Below are 24,011 nucleotides of genomic sequence, written 5' to 3' on the forward strand. Positions count from 1 at the left end.
CCACAAATAGCCCTGAACAAGGTGCAACTCCTCCGACTGAGAGACTACCGAATCCCATGTGGCATGAGCGAATGCGTTCCGCCAGGAGTGTTACTTGGGAAGAGACATCCGTGGTGCCACTGCAGATGCAAATACGCAATTATTTGAAGCACACTGATAACATTAAAAGAAAATTGCATCATAAATAAACATGCTTGAGTCTCAATGCATAATTTATTCTATTTACAACTAAATCAAAACTGTGGAAGTAATTAGGCATATTCGTATCCTCAATATGTGTTTTTATTTGTAAATACGCTTCAATAAAGCTGCGACGTAAAGTGGGATAATATAGATAAATAGCTTTACATTCCTATAACAACCTTAAATTTAAAATGATTCTTGAATGACCCTCACGTCACACACTCAGTGATAGTGAAAGTCTACAATGCTCCAGGTTTACATAATCAAGTGAAAAAGAGTAAAAACTTCCTCGAACCAGTTTTATTTTTGCAGCTACAACCGTGACCCCGGCTCACCAGCGAGGTCATTTCCGAGCTTTGTTGACAAACTTCCCAGCCACTTTCCTGTTTTCTGCTCATTGTGGGACATGAATTTCCCAAGGACTGCGCACACCGTGAAGGTACTGACCTTCTTCTCAAACGGGTCGTTCTACATGAGTACTTCGACACAGCACACAAGAAGATTCATGCTCCATTCACATAAAAAAAAGGCCAATGCCCTTTATCTTATCAAAGAAACATCCCGGATGAATGAGAGAAAATGTTGTCCTCGCAGTAGTGAATAAAAAAGCTGGTTTTACACCATGGAGCCATGCAAAATGTTACATAATTCAAGGGAAAAAAATGGGGAACTTTATGAAGGCAACCACATCAGAAATACATCAATTACAATTATATGCAAGAGAATTCATAGACCTTCTACAGATTTTGAAGGTTTAAGCTTTAATGTATTTTACTAAAATTTCAAAAGACACCTTGTTTTGCAACATTTTCAAAAATAAAAATCGTTTAAGACTGGTGAGCATTTGCTTTTTAAGGTTAAACAAAGACATTTTAGTGAATGTCTACACACTTTGCACAGATGGAGGCTGAATTTGTGACAGTCTTAATGGTAAATAGCATAAACTCAGTCAGATTAGATGGGTAATGTGTCGGCAATTTAATTTTTTCCAGTTTGTCAATTGGTTTTGGTACTAGGCTTTGACTGAACCATTTCACATATAAATCCTTTTTGATCATATTTATTTAATTATGGCTGTGGCTTAATGTTCGGTGGACAAAAATAATTGTCCAGCATGTGACTGAGCTGTCCACTATGCAGTCACATTCCATTTTTGGTTTTATTTTATTTTTCCTCTTAGTATGGCAGGTAATTCATGCCATCTTTAGCTGACAGCAGTACTGGAGAGAAAGTTCATTTGAAAATAAACTCCAAACTAACAAACAAACAAACGTGTTATTCTCAGCAGGCAGCTGCGCCTCAATGTCCACTCTGAATCCGCCTTTCACAGATTTCATATTAGCTTTTACAAACTTGCATTATTTAACCAACGTTGTTAGGTGCCAACTGCTAATTGGAAAGAATGAATCAATAATAAGCTGAGGCTCTGCAGCTCAGCAGTACACAATTATGGATGAAGCCATTTTCACTGCTTTGTTTCTTATATGTACTTCATGTGTCCTTCAGACAAGGTCTTAAAAAGCTTTGAATGGCTGAAAAATAAAAATAAATAAATAAATCGCAAGATAATCATTTTCCTTTCATTCATGCCACAGTAAAAGAGATGCTCTAAAACGAAGCAAACGATAATGAAATTTCATTGTGAGTACAATATCAATGTATCAACAGCAATATTGCAAAAACCCTCTGACTGGCTTTTATATTCAAGACTCTACATCCTACATGTCATTAATATATTTGACCACTCAGTCAGACTCTTACTGCAACCAATACAAGATGCATGGGAGTGTTGGAAGCATCTTAATCATTAAACTATATTGAGACATTACACAACTTCGCTGTATAAGCAAAGTTGTAAAAGAGATGCTGCATTTCTTTTTAACTGGGTTTTATTTGTACAGATATCCTCCCTCCAAACCCCCAAATCTGAAAGATTTTACTGCATTAGCACATTTTCAGAGAGGGAGAGAAACAGCTCTGTAAAAATGGGCTGTTTTCACAAAATGAATATTTAATTTTGGGATAAAAAGATGCATTATTAAGACAGCTAAACTTTAATTTAGGTCGTAGAAAAGATGGTCTTGTTCATGTTATTGTTGGTGAGAATCTAAAATCATCTTTTGTTCAGTAGATCAGAAAGTTGCACCGAAGCATCTCCAAAAATGCCCAAAATATTTAATGAACACACCTGAGAATTTCAACTTGAAACTGTTTTTATTCATTCATTCTCACTGTTCATTGAAGGAATGAACAAAACGTATTTCACTGCTACCATTCAGAGGGTGTTTTGCTTTTAATTAAGTGTAGCCAACTTGGTCCCATAAACAGAGTTTATTTCAATAGTTAATACATCAACTAAATCTTTTTGCTGCAGCATGTCAGAGTATGTGTTGGACCTAAATGCATGTTATTATTAACAGAATCAGAATGATTGGCTAAGGCACTGCAGTCTAAGCTGGCTGTAACCAATTCCTTTATCAGACGGAGCATAATCCATTAATATTTTAACACTTTAATAGCTGGATAGAATGAACTTGTCAGCTGGTTTTAGCCAAAGGGCCCCCAGTTGACAGCCATATATATCACAAGCACTGTATGAGCACTGCAGTCCATGTCTGAAGGTGAAACAAAGTAAAACAGCTTCATATGTTGAATATGAGTACAACTGATTTAACACTAATGAGCCAAAAGAAGGTTAATAGTGAAGTGTAGAGATAAAACGCTGAACAGCAGTTTCAGTTTAAATTAAAAATAACTAGGTCCAAATTTCTGGTGGACGTTTCTGTAGTTTTACAACACAGTAGCCCTGGAGCTTATCAGAGCAGCGCTTTTATATTTCAGTGAACCTCAATATGGTTCTAATTAAAATATGTTTTTCTCCTCTCCAGCTAACATTTTAAAAATAACTATTACTATTTTCGAAGTAATATAGGTCTTCTAAGTTAAATAGGATTATTATGGCATTTGCTGCTAATGTGTTCTTGGCTTTCAGCATGCTATGATTTTCAGTGCAGCACAAATATTATCTGTTTGTAAAGCCTCAATGCATGGTGCTCTCGTTTGGAAGATATCATGCCCTTATTTGATTTTACGTCACATTAAGACGGGAGTGGCAAACTCCAGTCCTGTAGGGCCGCTGTCCTGCAACGTTTAGATGTGCCTCTGCTGCACCACACCTGAATAGAATAATCAGGTCATTAGCAAGACTCTGGAGAACTGATCTACACAAGGAGGAGGTAATTAAGCCATTTCATTCCAGTGTTTTGTAGGTACATAAATTGCACATCGTAAAACTGCAGGACAGCGGCCCCTTGAGGACTGGAGTTTGACACCTGTGCATTAAGACCAAGTATTAATCCACATAAGACCTACTGCGTCTAGGACTGCATGATGAGGTCTATGCTGCATGAAGATTGGCAGCTTTTAGTAAATAAGCCACCATCACCAATCTGATATTCATATGATGTGATCTCCATCTACGACAAACACTTTTTGGACAAAAGTTAAGTTGCATGCGTATCACAACGTAAAGATGTCGAATGTATCCCACATGTTTGTGCCTGCTTGGAAACGCACACCAGTCCTTATGCAAATGTCACACAATAATTACATAAATTTATCCTATGCTATCCTGATGCTCTGTCTACACTGATGAAGATTAATTTACTGGCTGTTTACATTAGGGAAGTTGGATTTCTTTTCTCGTTAATTTAGCTTATAATGACTTGACTCCCTGGGGGCAGCCATAGCCTCTGTATCGAGTCCTGAGCTTTCCTTTCATTTGATTATTATCTGGAAAAAGGGAGAAAAAAAAAACAAGAAGGTAATATCACAGGAAGAGTTATGCATCCCACCCTGATGAAGTCACACACTGCAAATTGTATACCCTTCAGTCCAAAATAGATCGACTATAAACCCGACGACGCACGTACTTTTATATATAAGAAAAGACAAATGTTCCACAGTCTGAGTTTCTTCAAACGTGTAGTCAAGCAAAATGCAATATTGGATGCACTGACAGACAGGCCCTACAGATATCAGGAAAACAGCATGACCATGCTTACAATGTTTCTAAAAATAACTTCTCATTATGCAGTTGAACCCAGATATTTATATCAATTGTATAAAAAATACCCATAATCTTGGAACATTGGCAATTCTAGGAACAAAACAAAAATCTATTTAAGTATTGGAATTTGAAGTAAGTAAAACTTAGTCTAATTATTTTAGATTTATTAACAAACAAAAATAATTTTGTTTGATAATTTTGTTGACTGGAAACACTTGTTTTTATGTCATACACACCGTAGGAATCTTCCTTTTTACATATCTAAAATCATATGTGTAAATATCTGATTTCAACTGTACATTGTCACACGAGTAACATGGAATGGTAAAAAAATGTTAAATGTTATTTTGGGGGTACTAATAGGAGGCACTGGCCTCCAGTAGAGACAGGTTGCATAGCAGGGGTTATCAGCAAATTGCAAAACGCTTTCTGCTTTTCTCTCATATTTGATGGGATATGGATTTTTTTTACAGAGTTATTGACTTTTTCTTCATTTTGCTTTACAAAGGAACACACTAAAGACTGAGTAACCCTATTTTTTTAAACAAGAAAAGAGTTTGTTTTGTTCTGTTGATTTTTTTGAGAAGGGGTGTGAATCCAGTGAAGTGGCAGACTGCAGTTTAACTTTTGTTGCCCATGGTGACAGGCTTTGATAAATTCATTATGATTATGGAAATGTTGTCTTTTCTTCTGACTTTCTTGATGTCATTCGCCAGTAAAATGAACGTCCTGGCGAGTTAGCATCTGGGTTTGTTGAATTTGCCTTTTTAAAAGAAGAAGCATCATATTCCCCAAATGTTCAAACCCATATCTCGGTAAAAATGCCTGAATTGTTACTGGATTATGCAAATAATAGCAAATATCAAAATATCATTTGAAGAATCCTTTTCAATTTTGGGGGTTTCCTGTCAACACATACCTACGAAAATTAATCTGAGAAATCAGGAAAAGCAGCTATTTCAGCTTGAGTGCTGCTTACTATTTGCATATGTATCGCTACATAAAAAGGTGAGTTTTGCATCTGAATAGGTTAACAAAAAAGGGGCTTAATTCCTTCTCCTGCTGACTTTGAAGATGACATGATTATAGAGTTTATGATTCCAGGGTTTGAACAGAGCAAAGACTGCCGCTTGCTATTCCTCTCAAATGCAGCAACATTACACATATGCAATAAAACACGTTGAATTTGCAATAACGTTTGTCTACATCACAACACCGTTACTTATGCATTCATATGCCAAATGAATATTGTGATCAGTGGAAGGAGTTTGTAGCAAAACTCTTCCAAAAAAATTGGTTTGAAAAATGTTCCTGATCATCATTCGATCCCACAACACTGCGCTGGACCTGGAATGCTTTTAACATTAAATTTATCTTAAATGTATTTACTGATAATTATCACAACACTATAAAATTACCCAGTTTTCAAAACTAAAAATAGCATTGATTTTAAAGAAATACGGCTCTAGAAATTGGGATTGACAAAATAATCAATCTAGTCATCACTTTAAAACTATTTTGTAGTTAAATTTTTCTATAAAATAAAAGTGGTTTAAGCATCTGAGACACTCAAGTGCGACAAGCACAAACAAAGCAATTGTAAAATGGAGCAAATATCATAATGTAGTTTTTATGCTCGCATTATTTTAAAGGACAAAAACAATCCAATGAGGGTTGACGGTCATCTTTGTGCTAAAATCTGGAACAAAATCAGCAACTTTCCGTGTGTTTAATTGCCCAAGTCATTAAAACAGCAATCCATTTCAATGTGTGTGCAAGTCTATTTTATCACCTGAGTGGAACAGCTAAGCCTCTAGTCAAAAACAGAGATTGTATCCAAAACCACGCCGTCATTTGTCAGCTTTGCACACATAAATACTCCACCTGCATTCCACGTTTTGTAGCTAATTCGTCTCCCCGGGCATTTCAATTTTGCTGGAGCGTCTGGTGCTGCTGTTGTTTACTTGTCTAACTCATTATGGGAAGGGAGAATTAGAGGTAAGTATCCAGGTAAGACATGGCAATGCAAACATTCAGAAACATCTAATTGCAATAACCTGGCACAGCGAGTAATTTGGCGTCTTGAAAGCAAACCTTGAGATTCTAAAGAAACACTTCACAGGAAGGAGTGTCGGGCTGCTGGTCATTACACGCCAGGAAATTCAGACAAATTTGAAAAAAATGATAATTTTCTAGGCGAGATTTGAATATTAAATGCTCCTGCTTACCGTCTCATGACAGAATCTGCGATTATCACCAAAGCAAGTTAACATAATATTTGTGCATATTGCTTTGTTTGCCCTCGACTGCCTTCCAAACATCCATTATTTATAAGCAATCATGTATCATTAATCATATACACCATGCCAGTTAAGTTCATAATTGCAGGGAAAAAAAAATGTGACCAAGTAGCATTCAAGTACAGGGGAAATATTAGGTCAAGCTTAAACTAAAGCTTGATTAGATTTCATGTTTTGGTTCCATATGAGTAACACTAACAAATATTCCTTTGTTTCCAGTGACAGACCAGTGATTGCTTCTGAATAAAGCACTTAGGGATTTTTAAAGACATATAATTGTTATGTTAATGCACACTGACATTTTACATCTGGCGTACGCCAACGTGAAGTGTACTGTGGGCCGACTACTCGGAATATAAGGAGACATTTCCTTTTTGCTCTCTTACTTTGTTTATAAGCATCCTGCAGAGTTTTGAAAAGTCTACCGGTGCTGAACACAAGCGCCTAAACACATTTATGCTGATAATTTATCTCTCGTAAAACCCTTTCGCCTGCGGTTGTCCTGTTTAAGTAACAAAACAGATTTTTTCAGCCTGTGTGAAAAGCTGAAAGTGTAGTGAGATCATTTTAGCTAAATTAAATTTAAAAAGTCATAGTTAAGGACGTTGAACTGCATCAAAGCAGCAAAAAAAAATAAAAAATATCGAGGTAAGACACAAACACAATATTGAAAGAGAAAATTAAAACTGTACCACAGGAGGTTGAAATATATATTTCCATCTGTTCATTCATTGAAAGTGAGAATTTATTTGGTGATTACTCAGACTGCCGCGTTGTTACTAAGGTCAGCCGCCTGGGAGCAAAATTAATGGCACCTACATCCTTACTGTATCATTCCTCTGGGAGGGACAGAGCAAATGACTCATTCACAAAGGGAATTTATATCATGAACGGGGGCCGTATGAACCAGACCACAAGCTAAGACAGGACCACTTTCCACTAAAGCGTAAATCCAGACCAAACCTCACACCTCTTCAAGTAGGTGAGAGATATACAACCTGCAACCAGAAGAAGTGGAGGACTGTATGGAAAACCCTAATAAGAATTACAGACACCCGTACTTTAGTTTTGGGGAAAACCAGTAAATTTATTGTTTTGGTCTTGGTAATCTTATGAAAATATTACCAGTTAAACTCCGTCCTTTAAAGCATTTCCAACCACTTAAAAATTAAAGACGCAAAATAGATCACAAGGTAAATTTAACCAAAATAACTTAAGAACATTTATTTAAAGACCAAGCAGAAAAAGCATATAACCTAGACCAGGCCTTATGCTTTTGTTCTGTTATTGATATGCACATTTTGCACTAAAATACACTCACCTCAGGTATACAGAACCAGTCTCCTTCGTGACATAATCGAAGCATTTTAGGAGAATCTGAAGTCCCGGACCTCGACAGCAAGCTATGTCTCAAGTCTTTGTTTGTGAGGTTTGAATCAAAGTCTAAAACCAAAAAAAGCTCACTGCGCAAAAGTCTTGGCAATGTTGCTGTCAAACTGAACTGCAGGAACAAATGTATATTACCAAACAGAAGGACATTTACAATACAGAAAACACGAATATCTTGGGCATGCTGTGTCTGGAATTAAATAAAAGTCAAAGTCACAGCGGCCACAACTGACACAGGCAGAGAACGAGTGCGCTCGTCACCTGGGGCTCAGAGGTGAAGACAAAAGGCACCTTGAAGGAGATCACAAAAATAAATCTCAGCACTGCTATTCATTTTATCATGCTTTGTGCAGTGTATACTAATGGGCACTGCTTTCCTCGTCTCCCCCAATGGAAGTCCTATAGCTCCCTGCAGCAGAGCCAGGCTCTGCTAAATCTGGAGACATCCAGGTCTCTGGGCCTGAGACTCGCTTAGCTCCCAGGTGGAAGGGGGCAACACAATATGAGGCTGACAGCAAGATGAAGCCCTGTAAGAAAAAAAAAAAAAAAAAAAAAAAAAAAAAGGAGCATGTGTATAACCCAGGAGGTCATGTGCGAGGAGCAGAGTGTAATTGTTTTCCTCATTTCCTCAAGCTTGTAAAGCTGATCCACTATCAGCAGCAGACTGTTATGCCATGAGCATGGCAATGAGGCTGCTTTCTCTGGGTCTTTTGACATTTCGGCCCGTGTAATAGTCAGAAGAAAAGCTATTAGGCTGGTAATCAATTTGGCTGTTCTGGAAGAAAAAGCACTTTGTGGTTGCCGACGCTCAAAAACATGATTGAAAGTTTCTTGTTTGGACCACTTACTTCGTCTTTTGCACGCTTCATTTCTTTTGGGACAAAGGAATCATCTCATTCGATATGCTCACAAGCAGGTCTGCACAATTGTCCAACAATAAAACAGGATTACGCAAAGCTAATGCACTTAATGAGTGCATTAAATGCGAGCAAATATTAAAAATAAAAAAAAATTAGCCAGGCTCAAATATTTTTAGGGGGTCGGGATTATCAGAAATAGTGTGTGTTAATGGAGTGCTGAGAAGCCTAACAGATTATAAACAGAATGACATCAGCTCTGACTCATTCCCACCGAGCTGGAGACAGACTGCTGTGCGGCGAGAGAAAGGTCACCTAAACATCCAATCAAATTACATCATGTGAAGAATTGCAGTGAAAATTAAAAGCCAGTTTATCAACTACCTTAAAAGTTCAGCAGTGAAGAAAATATATTGTACAAAGCTCATGGTATGCTACCCTAAAACAGGCTAATTTTCAATTTTTTTGCCTGCGCGTCTGGTGTTTCTCAAGAGCTAGTTTCATTTTACTAAACACTACAATTTACTGAGGCGCCTGGGTGGCAGAGAGGAAAACCACTTGGCCTCTGTAACAACAACCTGGGTAAGATGGATTTTAAATCAGCCTTTCAAACAGGAAAAAAAAAAGAAAAAAAATCAGCGCATTTCTGGACGGAAATTCTATCAAACATTAGTAACATATTGAGCCTGGACTGCAGACTAAACATTAGCGCCTATACACAGCTCCTCTCTACAGTAATCATAATCAGTTAACTTTTCCACATTTTGTCAGGCGTCAACCACAATGTGTTTTTTAGGGGGGATTTTAGGTGGCAAACCGACACAAAGTGGCGATTAATAAAAGTGGAAGGGAAATAGCTCAAAATACAATAAAACATAAAAGAATTTTACCAAAAAGTGTGGTGTGTATTTGTTTTCATCCCACCTCCGAGGCAAAGCTTTATTGCTTCTTAGTTCCTGTCAGTTTAGGTGGACGGTCACGTCTTAGAGAGAACTTCTTGTGTTTTCCAGAGAGCTAGAGCTTTGGGAGATTGTGTTATAATCTAACTCTGTTTTAAACTTCTCCACGTTACCTCTTACCTGTCTGCTGAGTCTCTGGGACTCAGGACTTACTTTGTTCCCCCACTCTACCTCCAACGCCTTTACAGAACAGTTGCATTTATGAAAATGTAATTACACACAGTTTGAGTCCATTTACCGTTTAAGTGACTTAGAAAAGTAGTTTTATAAAAGTCTTTTTAATGTAAAACTTTGGATTATTCATCTTCTACTGCACAACAATCCTTAGGATAAAATTCCCCCAAAAAACATTTAACCAAGTGGTTTTAAAACTGTCTAGATTAACACTTGGACCACATTGGTGCGCTAATATTTACATTTAGAGCTTAAGTGAAAATGTGATGAAAATACAGATGCTGAAATATTAAACGTACACTAATTTAACTTGCATGGAAGATTTACACAGAGGGCGTTACAAGGCTCAAATAAAAGGTTTCTTATTTCTACTGCATTATTATTATTATTATTTCTTCTACATTTTGTAGAACTCAGAATGCTATTAAATCAGAAAAAAGAAAGGAAACGAGGATGCAATCTGATGTGGGAGCCAAGCAGAGGAGCGCAGAAAGGCCAAGCAAACTGACAACTTCAGCTCAGGATTAGTTCCATCTCATCTGCGTAAAGAGCGACAGAGCTGGAAGGAAGTGGTGTCCAAATCAAAACAGCAGACTTGTGCGCGCGTGCGTGTGCATGTGCATGCGCGCGTGTGGGTGCGTGTGTGTGGTCATTTTCCCTCCATCATGGCCAGCGCACATGTGCTGCACTGCTTAGCAAGTAGGGATGTGGGGGGAAGCCAAAACTTAACTGCTCCCGCTCATTTCACAGATTTTCCAGACAAATAATATCAGGTTTGTGCCCACTAGCGCCAACCCTTCATCTCTCTGGTCTATAATTAAATGGCATTCATTTGATTTGTTCATTAGGTCAAGCCTCGGCTGGGTTGAAGCAAAACGGAACCCTCTTATTAGTGGTTCATGACTCCACTCTCTCCATGGTGAGCGCTGGAAGCTCTGGTGAAAAACAGCCGAGCAGCAGTGGGAAGCTGAAGCTGTCAGAAAGATTTTCCCTCTTTTTTTTTTAAAAAAAAAAAAAAAAAAAGAAGAAAAAATAAAAACTTAGAGCCCACCTCTTTAAGAGGAGAGGCAGTGGGGAATAACTGTGTATTTTCAAAATGTTAAACATGGAACCAGAAAAATTATAGAATACCATAACATTTTTTTGGCTGAGGTGATTTATTTTTTCATGCACGTTTTAATTCAACTTTTCTCTGCACTCTTAAATTCAAACATGACTTTAATCACAGAATATAATATGCAGTTTCATTATCATGCGCAGTGGGAAAGGATTTAAATCTGGGACTTTATGCTAGAATTTCAAGGCTATCGCAGTCCAACATATTTCTTTAAGCTATAAAATTATAATGAGTCTCTCATTTTCACTCCACCTCTGTCAAGCTCATCTCATTTCCTCCCATTTCAGTGCCACAGGATGATTTAGATAGAGATTTTTGCCTTTGTGTTGTCATTTCCTAGCTTCTTTTTTAATTATAGCATTGTAACAAAGTTTATCTCGGAGTAGATTTGTGAGACTTCTGAAGCTCAGGTTATCGACACACATACTACAGATGCACTTTGAAGTGGTTACAAATGTGTAAATAACTTTGCAACAGAGTTGTGGCTCTGCCTTGAGCAACAGTTACAAACTGTTGCAGAATAAATGGAAGTACAGAAAAAATGGTGTATTTTTACAAAGTTGCTTCAGTTTTCAGTTGCAAAGGTTTTTTTTTGGCCAAATATATATGATAAATTTACTTTTTCTTAAGTTTTGATGAGGATAACCTTCAGTGATGCATTGTAAACAACTTGTGGAGGAAAGGCTGAGGAACAAACCTCTATCCCTTGGGCAACAGGATGTATTTTTCACTGACTAAACTACACAAGTAGCATCTAGAAGACACTGCTGTGTTTCTGTCTCCACAGCTATGTGTCAATCCAGCTTCAAGTAATGTTGGCAGGTAATATCCCTCTATCTAGACAGAGTGGTTGGTGCACTGCAAGACATCTTGATGCTCTAATGAGTGTCTAATTTTAAAACAGCAGGTCTTTCACCTCCAATTGACTAAAGTGGCAAATTGTTACATTGGACACTGAAAGCAGATTGTTGGACAGCCATTAATGTCAACTAAGGATGCAACTGGTGCAGCCCTCCTCCGAAGGGCTGTAAGACACAGTTTGTGTTATTTATTTTCCAAAAACATTTTACATTACAGGAGAGGTGAAGGCACATCTTATATAGAGGCTAAATCCCTTAAGACCCGCTGTACTGGGTTCAGTTCCTGGTCTTGGCCCATTTGGTGCACATCTTCTCATCTCTCTTCAACATCTTTCTTGTCAAATTATCGTTCAATAAAGGTCACAAGTGGCAAAAAAATCCTTTAAAAAATTCTAAACTATGATAGATCCAACCACACATCTAGTTATCCAATAAGTCTACTATTATAGTCCAGTTATCTGAGATCATGTAACAAGTACAGGAAGGAAATCCAGGTGCCGTTCTCCCAAGCAACACTCCAGTTCATTCTGGGAATCCAAAGAATCTCCCGAACAAAAAGGGATGCATCGTTTTTCCACGTCTTCTCCTCCGTAGGATGAACCAAGATGGCCAATTCCTATGGATGCAGAGAACTAGTTGCGCAACTTCCAACTTTCTCATGCACCCTCATCTTTTCTGTACATTTAATTTCTAACAATGTACTGAGGAAACAAATTGGTGCTTGCATTCGGAACCCTGTTCTATTGTCCGTAAGACTTTAGCCATGTCAAGAGACGAGGACTGAACAGTAGACAGACTGCTTTTTCACCAAGCTTTTTTTACTCCCACATATCAAGGAAGCACCATGATTACCATTGATAGACAAGATCGCAGTTACTTAAACTCCTTCACTTGAGGCAATTACTTGTTTCCAGGTTGTTTTTAATATTAAGGTATGGTCCAGATTTTCCCACTTTTTGCTTTCACTAAACATCCAAAATATTGCTAGGCTTAGTCAGTCCCATTTTAATGCCACGATGCAGCTTCTGCAGTAAATATGCGAGCATTTGAGCAACACAGTGTAGCTCAAGTCCGCAAAGCCTTCCTTCAAACTTAGAAATTATCCTATTTTTCACCAAGGCAGACTACATTTGCCTGAAATACTTGCAATATTTCTGCATGTATCAGTTATGGCTAAGTATGCACACAAAATTCTGAAACTTAAGTCAAAATTCAAAGTTACAGCAAGATAGACAACGTGGGAGAGCAATTGAGGAAAAAATACTAATACCCATCCCTACATACAATGCAGTAACATAGTGACAGTTTAAATAAATATGTAAATAAATAAATAAATTGTGTTTATAAAAGTTACATACTGCAGCTTTAAAACATCACCCGCCTTTCCTGTAAAATATTTTGGACTGCCTTGGATATGGATGGTGTTATGCAAATAAACCTGCCTTGTCTTGAGTTTACAACAAATGCTTATAGCAAAGCTCTGAGGCCTTTAGGGAACAGCTGTATTTATACCGATATGAAATTACACACATTTGGACTCTTTTCTAATTACATCACTTCTGAAGGCAAAAGATTGCACTGGATATTATTCTAGAGGAATCAGCGGTAAGGTGACTAAACATAAATGTACATGTGGAAAAGATATCTAAAAGTATGCAGCGAATAAAACAAACATGAAATGTGGAAGAGTTCAAGAGACGTAAATACTTTTGCAGGATATATTCAATGCATGTTTAGAAATGCAGATGGATAATCAATGACCTAAAGATGTGTTATTATTTAGACATGCTGAGATGAGATGATGAATGTTTCAGAAGTCTGACGGGCGTTGTACCTCAGAGGGTTTCGCTCACCGCCAACAGCAGCTAAAACACAAGCTTGTCGAGTCAAACACGTGCAGTTTGTTTCTGGTTCTTCATATCAGCAGTCTAAAATGTGGCCTGGGGGACATTTGCAGCGCTTTTTATTATTTCATGTGGCTTCTGACCCCAGTTTATGAATTATACAAATGTGGCTCACCCACCACTAGCAGATAGACACTTTTTAAAAGACAAAAGTTTCCAACGTTAAAATGTTGGAAAAATGTTCAATACAACACTAAGTATTAATATTGTATTAACCAAATTTTTTACATTTTAAGTTAGAAATAAGCAGAACCCCAGGAATCAAGTAACTTTTACTTAAAAGCAGATCTGATTGAACTAATTTCTTAAACTTGGTTAATCACAGCAAGTGCTTTAGAGGAAGAGTGTCCTACAAACGTTTCCTAACCCAAAATACACCAAACAACGTTCTACAATAATTTATAAATTGACCATTTGTTCCATTAAAACATAAAATGGTAAGTTTGTTTCTTCATTTTTAGAAAAAAATAATAATAATAATAATAATAACGACCTGAAAGTGCTTGACAATTCTGATCCTGCACATTCAGAACCACTGAAAGTGAAGTTGCTTTTAGCCTACATTAAAAACAATATCCAGCAACATCTCTTGGCAGGCCAAAAAACAGAGGCTTTATGCCCTATCGGGGTGTCAGCAACCGCTCCCTGCACAATTACTGGATATGGTGCTGCTGTAATTAAAGTCCACTTTCAACACTGCACACACAGTGACCTTTTCCAGCGCAAACAGCCATTGTCTCCGCTAAGCCCAGGGCCCCTCCGCTGGGATGTAAATGGATATTTTATGGTGGTAAAGCAGAGAAATTGATCCAGATGATGGCATTCATTGAAAAAAATATGTTGGAACCTCATCTGAAAATCTGATGGTGTTTCGCCCTTATTATTAGTGGCTTTCATTTGCAACTCTGGCAGGAAGATTTAAGAAGCCAGAAAGCCCCCTGATAAGCACCATTATAGCCCATAATCAGAAGCTATGAAGATGATGGTGATGTTTCCCCTGGCGCCGCGCTGCCAGGTTTTTATTTCATGTCCCTTGAAACTCCCCTGTCAATGCTCAGGCCTGATAGCAGAGAGGGCTGTTTGTTTAACTTGTCACTTGGAACAGCAGCGTTAAGAGGGAGGGACCAGATGGAGGAGACGAACACACTGGGATTCAGTCTAGAAAGAGCGCAGTCCTGATCACTGATGTGAACCTTAAGGATACTTGAGGCAAACCAAAGAATTACAGAGTAAACTAAGGCAGGGATTTCTTCCTCCCGCCACAGATAAATGGCTGATTCTTGCATCAATCAAAACGCTGAAGTGCAAGAGTCTGCAACAGCAGCATTCCTTTTGTACCTCTAAATGAATCAGGCACAGGAAGAGAAGCTCGGTCATAAGCCACAGATTTTCCACCCAACACGGGGCTGAATGTGAGCAGACACAGACGTGTGCGCCCCTTGTCTATGAAACAGCACTCTATTTTGTTCCATTTAAGCTTTTTATATTCAGTAAGAAGGAGAGGCACAAAAGGGGCCTGAAGCTGTCTTGGGTCATTTAACCACACATTTTCCTTCTTCTCCCAGAATGTGTTTTCTGGCAGTCAAAGCACAAAGAGGTGACAGATTAGACGGGGAGTTCCTTTACAGGCTGGCTGTGGGCTTCAGGAGGGTGGGCCTGTTCGCTCGTGCTCCGGGCGGCAGCGCCACGCCTGTCACTGTTTGATGGGCCAGTGCAGAAGTGCAGTCACGGGGAGGTATGATTGATGATATTATGTACTCGCGCAGGATCCGAATGCCAGCACACTCTTGTGATTTAATCCCTGTTTCTTCATTAAACATCCAGGCACAACAGATGGACTGCACAACATCCAGGCTCGCTTTCCCCGAGGCCAAAGCCAGACCAACATTACTAATTGATTCTCATAGACAACACATGCAGAATATAGCTTAATGCATAGAGAGGCAATATGATGCTGTTAAAAAGTGTTTTCCTCCCTCATTGATTAAAATTTTTTTGCTTTGTCATACCTAAATGTTTCATAATAAAATACTTTTTGAATTAAGACAAAGACAATGTGAGTAAACGTAACGCATAATTCTCAATTTAAAAACACGATCCAAACCAACCAAGCTCATGTGACAATATAATTTACCCCTCTTAGATAGATTATCAATTACTAGTGATTAATCATATTTTTCAGTTTCATTTGGTGCCACCCGGCCTGAGTACTTCCTAACTTATAGAATCATAAAGTTTCAAGACCAAAACCAATTTAGATCAAAAAAGAAAAAAAACAACAAAGAGATCCACCTGTGAAAAAACATGGAGGATCCCCATGAGTTTTGCAAAATATTACAGTATGTGAACTGAATGTGAAACTTCTCGTAAGGTGTGCGAGTGTGTGTAGTATTACACTTGGTGTAAAAAAAACATAGCATTTCTGAAAAAGAACGTCATAAGTCATCATACATTAAAATATGGTAGTAGTGTTAGGGTCTAGGAAATTTGCTAATTCATGACTTCAGTTTTCAGCAAGAAAAGTCTGGAAACATGATGCGAGTTTGTGACAATAACCTTAGAGTTCCTGCAATGCAGAGGACTGATCCAGAGCAAAACAGCAAGTCAATCTCTAAATGGCTAAAAGGAAAAACACAAAAGTGGGCAATGTGGTGTAAAAAAGACTGGACTTCCATCAAATTCAAATGTTTTTATCATCTCATCTGCTTTTTGTAGTTATTAAGGTTATCTTTTCTGACCTTAGGTTTTATTTTATCATCTAAAAAAACAGAAACAGAAGAATCATTTAAGGGGGAAAATAGATTGCAGAACTCCACTAATCATTAAAAAGAAAAGGCACTGACTTAAGTGATGTGGAAAAAGTCTAAATTAGAAACACATAGAAATCCCTGCCTTAGTCATCATAAGTGTTAAAAATATTTACTGCAGTAAAAATAAACCCTGTACCACATTGACATTTTAGTTTTATGTACCTTTGGGAAAAAAAAAACTCAAAAAGGAAATTAATTTGACTGCTTCTCTTGTGCAACAATGACACCTAGTGTTAACGCAAGAAACCTCATGCTTTGAAATCTAAGCATCTCTCTGCACAAATGGGTTAATATACCAGAGACGTGGTAATCCCTTTGCCTCATGTTAAAGTGTAAAACATGACAGTCAAGGTATACATTGACAGCAACCCCAATAATCCAAACTTCTGAACGAGTGTTGAGGCTGTCAGACACTAAATCCAAGAAAAAGCACAGCTACACAACCCAGATTAAGCCAACCATCCCCCAGTAAGACCACAAAGGCTTCTTTGTACTTGGATGGCATATATAAAAGGAGTTGAATTGTTTTGGCTGAAATTTTCAATTACACTTTGTTCTCTGTACAAAAATAAAAAATAAATAAATAAATAAATAAATGTTATAAAATCTCTTAAATATTCTAGACATATTTTTATTTAAGTGCACAAGTAGAAATTCACAGCCAGAAATAAAGCAATCGTTGTTTGGATTGGTGTTTGTAACATTTCTCAAATAATTCAAAGTGATGCAGTTTCAACACTTTTTCAGAGAACAGAAAACCTACCGGAGCTCCTGGAGAGACACACCACCAGATTAAAGAGGAGGTGGCCCCCGATGCATCACTGGTAGCGACAAATTATCATTGATAGCACTCCACCACATTACTATCAATCTCTCTTTTGAAAGACAAAAGTATCCCTCCATGCAATCAATGCATTTCTATCATTGAGAGGGATCGGTGCTCCAGTGATCTCTGTGGGTGAGTAATGTGAAATCCATCGCAGGTTAGTGCTCATGGCCCGGACATGATCAAAGACAAGAGCCCAGAAAAGTTTGTATTGATCGGCCGTCACAAAGTGGCAGCTGAGGAGTGGAAATGTGATTGGAATTTGAAACACCGGCGACTGAAGACAAAGCGACTTGATCTTCTGAGAAAAACAGATCTATTAGCTTGTAGCATAATACTGATTTACTGTAACTGTGGAGCTATGATTGTTGGTTACATTTTCAGAAGTGACTATCATCAGCTATTCTCTTGAAGTGTAACTTTGTATTCTGATTATAAAATCAGGTTGTTTAACAGTCGTGGGGACGCTTCAATTTTCAAAGATGTGGAGGTCAAAGGTCTAACTTAGCTTAGCAGATTTATTCTTGAAGCATATGCTCTAATGAGACATCACCCAGAAAATAGATGTTAATAGATAGAGGTATAATAGTACATATGGTAATAGTGAATCTTATAGTCCGTACATCACTTAATGAGAGTTCACACATGTTTTTTCATTGGATTTTGTTAACCAACAGAAAATAAGTTGATTAAACTAACATTTAAAGCACTCCAAAACTGAACAGGAATGGATGGTAATAAAATGTGGGCTGAACTCCCATCAACCACTTTCTTTTATTTATTTTTTTTCTCATCATCAGAGAACAATGACATGGTGGTACCTGTGATTTGGGGAGAGTGAATGGGCAGCCAAATAATTATACAACAACATGCTGCTTCTGTATTCATTTTAAATCCTTGAAATCTGAAGTTATTTTTTTAAACTTTAGAGCTTGTCATGCAATATTTGCAGCTCCAAGTAAAGTTTAATAAGCAACTTTAAATACTCTACAAGGCATTGTCACACTCTTAATAAACACTAACTATTTTTTAACAAGTGACTCCAAGTGTTCAAACAGCATAACATCAGGTCAGTGAGTGCTAAATATTCATGACTTTTCACTTTGATCTTTTTATAAAAGGATTAAAAAAAGTCAGTTTTTGCTCACTGGACATGCATGTTTGGATGAAGTTTGTGCTTTAATTTTGCATTCAATTTTCATTTAGAATCACAAAAGTTCAAGTTACAAATTGAAGTGAAAATTGGACAAAAAGTGGAACATCTGAGTGACAATCTCGAATCCAGTATGACTTCTGCCCATTTAAAAAGTATGGCTAGGTTCAGTAGTAAAATACTCATTTGAGTATTTTTCCTGGTCTTGATTTTACTGAATCATTTTCAAATGCAGCACTGGTAGTGGATATGCTCCTTAGCACATAGGAACAGAACTACACTAAGTAGAATTGCTAACAGCTGTTAGCTTGTCACTGAGCATAGCAGTTAGCATATTCCACTGGTTTGATTAACTAATGGAGAGCAGCAAGGTTAGCTTCTGTTTCATCATTAGAAGTTCTGACTTCAGAGAAAGATGGCGACTAAAACTTGTTCTTGGTTCTCTCTGCTTCAGGTTACACAGTGAGTCATGAGATTGTCCGCCACATATTTTGTGTAGTTTGTATTTAAAGCCAGTCTTTTTCTTATGGCTGCTGTTTTCCTTTGTTTTTAGCTTGTGAATCACTGACAGCAGAGCAATGCTAAAAGCTAGTAAGGTAACAACAAGTACTTCGTTGCTGCATTTGCTTCATTTTGCTATTGTACCAAACTTGTACTGAACCATGACCCAAAACTCAGTTTAGAACTGGACCGTGATGTAGGTGTATGGCCACACCCCTACTCACACATTTTTTGGAGAAAAGAAAAGCAAGAATCCCTTACCTTTGGCCACTTGGGATTGAGCACACAGGCTTTTTCAGCATCCTCCAGAGCTGCTTGGTGTTGGCCCAGCTTGAGGAAGGCTGCTGAACGATTACTGTACAGGATGCAGTTCTGTGGGTCGGCCTGCAAAGCATCGCCGTACAGACGCACGGCCTCCTGGAAGTCGCCCCTCTGACACGCCTCGTTACTCTGCCGCACTTTCTCCATGAACTCAGCCTTGCTTAGTGCACACCGTGACCCGTCGTCCACTGCGACGCACCGAATGGGCCTTCCCGCTGTCCGAGAACCAAAGACAGAAAACTGGAGAAATAGAAAGAGAGACCAATTAACTTGACTAGAAAACGTACCAACAAAGAACATAGCAGGGTTTTTTTTTCCCCCCTTTCCCAGGACCACAGGTGAAACTAATTTTGTTAACAAAGGCTGTGCTCCAACGAGCAGTCTGGTAAACCACAACAAGCAGCCAAATAAACCTGGATATTCCTGTGCTGAGCTCTGGTTGCCAAAACGCCCCTGCTGTCCACACACACACACACGCACACGCACACGCCCACAAACAAAAACACAAACGGCAGCTGAAGTGTGAGGGAATGTTGATGAAGGGTGGCGTCAAAGAGGGTTGCGCAAATTACACCTTTTTTCTCGCATCAAATGCAGATCTTCAGTTTTAAAAAAAACAAGCCAAATTCTAGACCTAAATTCAGGTGTTAAAATAAAACAGTGGTTTCTATTTGTGTTACTTTTAACTATTGACATTCTAGCATTGCTGATAGAAACATGGAGAGTCAGAAATTTTTCATCTACATATTAGTGCTTTTTTTCAAATGAGTTGTGTCCTGCTCTATATAAATTTAACAGACTTTAAGAGTCTAAGATGACTGTAGTTATTATGAAATATTTCTGTCTTTGTTGCCGAGAAACTGATTGCGATCAACAGTAAAAAATTAGCAAAAGGTCTAAAAATAAAACTACAATAAGCATAATTTTGAAGTTGCGTAAATCTTTCACTGAACCTTTCAGAAACATCAAACCTTTAATTTTTGTTGTTTGTTTTATGTTAAGTCATAGCCGGCACTATTATTGGCACCCTGATCAGTAATTTGAATAATCCTCTTTGCAGTTTTGCCAAAAGTTTTCGCCAAAAAACATTTCTCAAAACTGAAGTAAAAAAGTCTTTGACTATTCTTCTTTGTCCAATCTCTTGAGATCATCACATCCCAGCTTCTCTCTTTTGCTCGCTTCGTCTCAGCTCACACATGTTCTCTCTAGTGTTTATGAAGAAGGCTGATTTTGTGTCTGGTGAATCATTTCTGTGATAATTTCACCATGTGTTCTGTATCACTGTCTCCCCCCCTAGCAGTTTATTCAAATCAGTTTCTGGCGTCTGACGTAGGCTGCATTTCAAAGAGTTCAAGACGGACGCCATCCATCCCAGCACCACATAGACGGATCCGAATCCTGGATTACAACTGTCACCTTCATGACTTAACCCACTTTTGAACCACAGACAATGTCTATAGTATCTTGTCTCAGTAGGAAACGTCGTGAGCACTTTATGGTTATGGAGATATTGGTTTCATTTTCCAAAAATACACATCCCTGTGCTTGATTGGATCATAAACTTGCCTGGCCCAATAATTAAGACACTTTAGAGACCATTTTGAAGAGGAACATGTGAGACACTTCAGGAAGTCTGTGGGAAGGAAAAAGTGTGGCAGAAAACGCTGCACAACGAGAAGAGATGACCGGACCCTGAGGAAGATTGTGGAGAAGGGCCGATTCCAGACCTTGGGGGACCTGCGGAAGCAGTAGACTGAGTCTGGAGTGGAAACATCCAGAGCCACCGAGCACAGGCATGTGCAGGAAATGGGCTACAGGTGCCCCATTCCCCAGGTCAAGCCACTTTTGAACCAGAAACAGCAGCAGAGGCGCCTGACCTGGGCTACAGAGAAGCAGCACTGGACTGTTGTCAGTGGTTCAAAGTACGTTTTTCAGATGAAAGCAAATTTTGCATGTCATTTGGAAATCAAGGTGCCAAGAGTCTGGAGGAAGACTGGGGAGGAGGAAATGCCATAATGCCAGAAGTCCAGTGTGAAGTACCCACAGTCAGTGATGGTCTGGGATGCCATGTCAGCTGCTGGTGTTGGTCCACTGTGTTTTATCAAGGTCAGGGTCAATGCAGCTAGCTATCAGGAGATTTTGGAGCACTTCATGCTTCCATCTGCTGAAAAGCTTTCTGGAGATGAAGATTACATTTTCCAGCACCACCTGGCACCAGCTCACAGTGCCAAAACCACTGGTAAATGGTTTACTGACCATGGTATCACTGTGCTCAATTGGCCTGCCAACTCTCCTGACCTGAACCCCATAGACAATCTGTGGGATATTGTGAAGAGAAAGTTGAGAGACACAAGATACAACACTCTGGATGAGCTAAAGGACCCTATCGAAGCATCCTGGGCCTCCATAACACCTCAGCAGACCACAGGCTGTTTGCCTCCATGCCACGCCGCATTGAAGCAGTTATTTCTGCAAAAGGATCCCTGATCAAGTATTAAGTGCATAATTGTACATAATTATTTGAAGGTTGACTTTTTTGTATTAAAAACACTTTTCTTTTATTGGTCGGATGAAATATGCTAATTTTGTGAGATAGGAATTTTGGGTTTTCATGAGCTGTATGCCAAAATCATCGTTACTAAAACAATAAAAGACCTGAAATATTTCAGTTAGTGTGCAATGAATCTAAAATATATGAATGTTCACTTTTTATCATTACATTATGGAAAATAGTGAACTTTATCACAATATGCTAATATTTTGAGAAGGACCTGTAGTATCTTATCTTAACAATGCAGTCAAACTAAACATTGCCATTAAAGCAACCCAGGCTTCCTGGACACCTCAGCAGAGCTATTGGTTAATCTCCTCCATGCCATGCTGTGTTGACGCTGTAATTCATGCAAAAGAATATAGTAGTGCAATAAAAATACTCATTTTAAAAAATTTCTCGAAACTGCAGCTCAGTCCAATGTGCTTCTGCTACTCACATCTGTTAAAACTGTATTTATCTGGACCCAGCTGTTCCAACAGGCAACAGCAGAGTAAAACTGAACCCAATAAAGACACAGACGAATTTCCTCTTTCCTGGCTTAACCTGAGTCCTCCTGTATTGCTGCGTTTCGTTTATTCCTGTTGCCTCAGTCCCTCTCTCAGCAGGAGGAGCCGCTAACCTGACTCAAGGTCTCCAGCTACTGCACCCAACCAGCAATAACCGACTGATTACACAATGTAGGTTAGAGTTGTTAACATTAAAACATTTGCTAAGAGTTACTAAATCCAGAAATCCATCTTCGGCCTCTAATTTCTGGAGTCAGCGTCCACTGCACCTCTTTTCTCACCACACCTCCTCCAGCTGAATTGTGGGATAGGGCAAGCTTGGTAATTACTTCCAGAGGCCCACAGAGAGAGAGAGGACCCACTGAAATGAGAGCTCTGTGGATCAAGTAAGTTCAACATTAAGCGAAGTTACAATACAGCATCGGTGCTGATCAAAGGGCTCGCTAGTCTCTGTGCACGGTAAGTATGTGAACATTGGTGAACACCTTAATAGAGCTGCAGGTAACCTGGAAGCTCTGTGCTGTTGCCATGGTAGACTTTAAGGCTTTGAGTAAACACACATATGCAGCGGGTGAGTGACATCCACTCTGCAGGCGTCACCCATGCCAACATGCACCCAATGGAGTGTCAGGAGAGGGATCTATAATAGATCAGAGGTCCCATGCAGCTTTCTCCTAGGAATCTGCAGCAGCACACTGGGGGCTGCTTTCTGCATGTGGGCAGCACTGGCAGGAAGGGTGGAGATGGGAGAGATAATGAGAGCCTGCACCAACACAAAACGCGCGCGCGCACACACACGCTTGCACATAACACACACACAAACTTCCAACGTGACCACACGGAGATCCACTCAATTCCACTCAGACTTAATCATGCAGACATAGAGGTCAGAATGAGGGGATGATGAGGGAACTAACTTTCTGCTACAGACTATGTAGGCAATTCAAGCTTCTAAAACAACAATGATACGCGTTTGGCACGATTGTACCTTTTTAATAATAATAAAACAAAACCCTTTCATGCTGTTCAGTGTCTGCTCCAGCAGTCCCCAGACGTCCACTGCGCAAGCCCAGGACGCACGGCTGGAAAATCGATAGATTTTTACGAGGTCATTTTGGAATTTTCTCCCCTGGATGCGGGGCAAAATAGACGCGGAGCAATAAAACGGACCCAAAAGAAAAGAAAAAAAGAAACGCGCAAAGCCATAGTTCTGGAAAGCTGTTTACCTTTTCTTTCAGAGTCGCTTGCTTCTCCATCCTGGCTGACTGCGTGTGTTTGTATAACGGCTTATCGGTCTCATCCCATCTCAGTCTCTGCAGATTTAGTGTCGAGTTTTTGTGTGTGCGTGCGTGGGCGTGCGTGTGTGTGTGTGTGCAACAAGAAGTGCTTCAAAGTTTGTCCAAAGAAAGTCCTCTTTGCGTGGTAGAAGATGGTCGATAAGCGCCAAAGGAAGTCCACGAAAAGCTGAGTTGCATACGCTGTTCAGGAGAAACTTTCCTCAAGGAAAGTGCGCCATGTTGTCAAATCT

At 39.0% G+C, this 24,011-nt stretch overlaps 1 protein-coding gene across 4 annotated transcripts in view; it reads right to left on the reverse strand.

Moving 5' to 3' along the window:
* Nucleotides 1-24,011, reverse strand: part of LOC122827864 (tetratricopeptide repeat protein 28-like) — a 234,225-nt gene extending 210,214 nt beyond the window's left edge. For 2 of the 4 annotated variants that reach the window (XM_044110942.1, XM_044110941.1), the window contains exon 1: nucleotides 19,364-19,797. In XM_044110942.1, coding sequence (XP_043966877.1) covers nucleotides 19,364-19,723 — 360 coding nt within the window. In that variant the 5' untranslated portion in view covers nucleotides 19,724-19,797. Of the gene's footprint in view, nucleotides 1-19,363; nucleotides 19,798-23,709 lie in introns of those variants that run through there. The other 2 variants (XM_044110943.1, XM_044110944.1) reach the window with 2 other exon arrangements.

Source organism: Gambusia affinis, linkage group LG03 (genome assembly GCF_019740435.1).
Source record: "Gambusia affinis linkage group LG03, SWU_Gaff_1.0, whole genome shotgun sequence".
Classification (NCBI taxonomy): Eukaryota; Metazoa; Chordata; class Actinopteri; order Cyprinodontiformes; family Poeciliidae; genus Gambusia; species Gambusia affinis.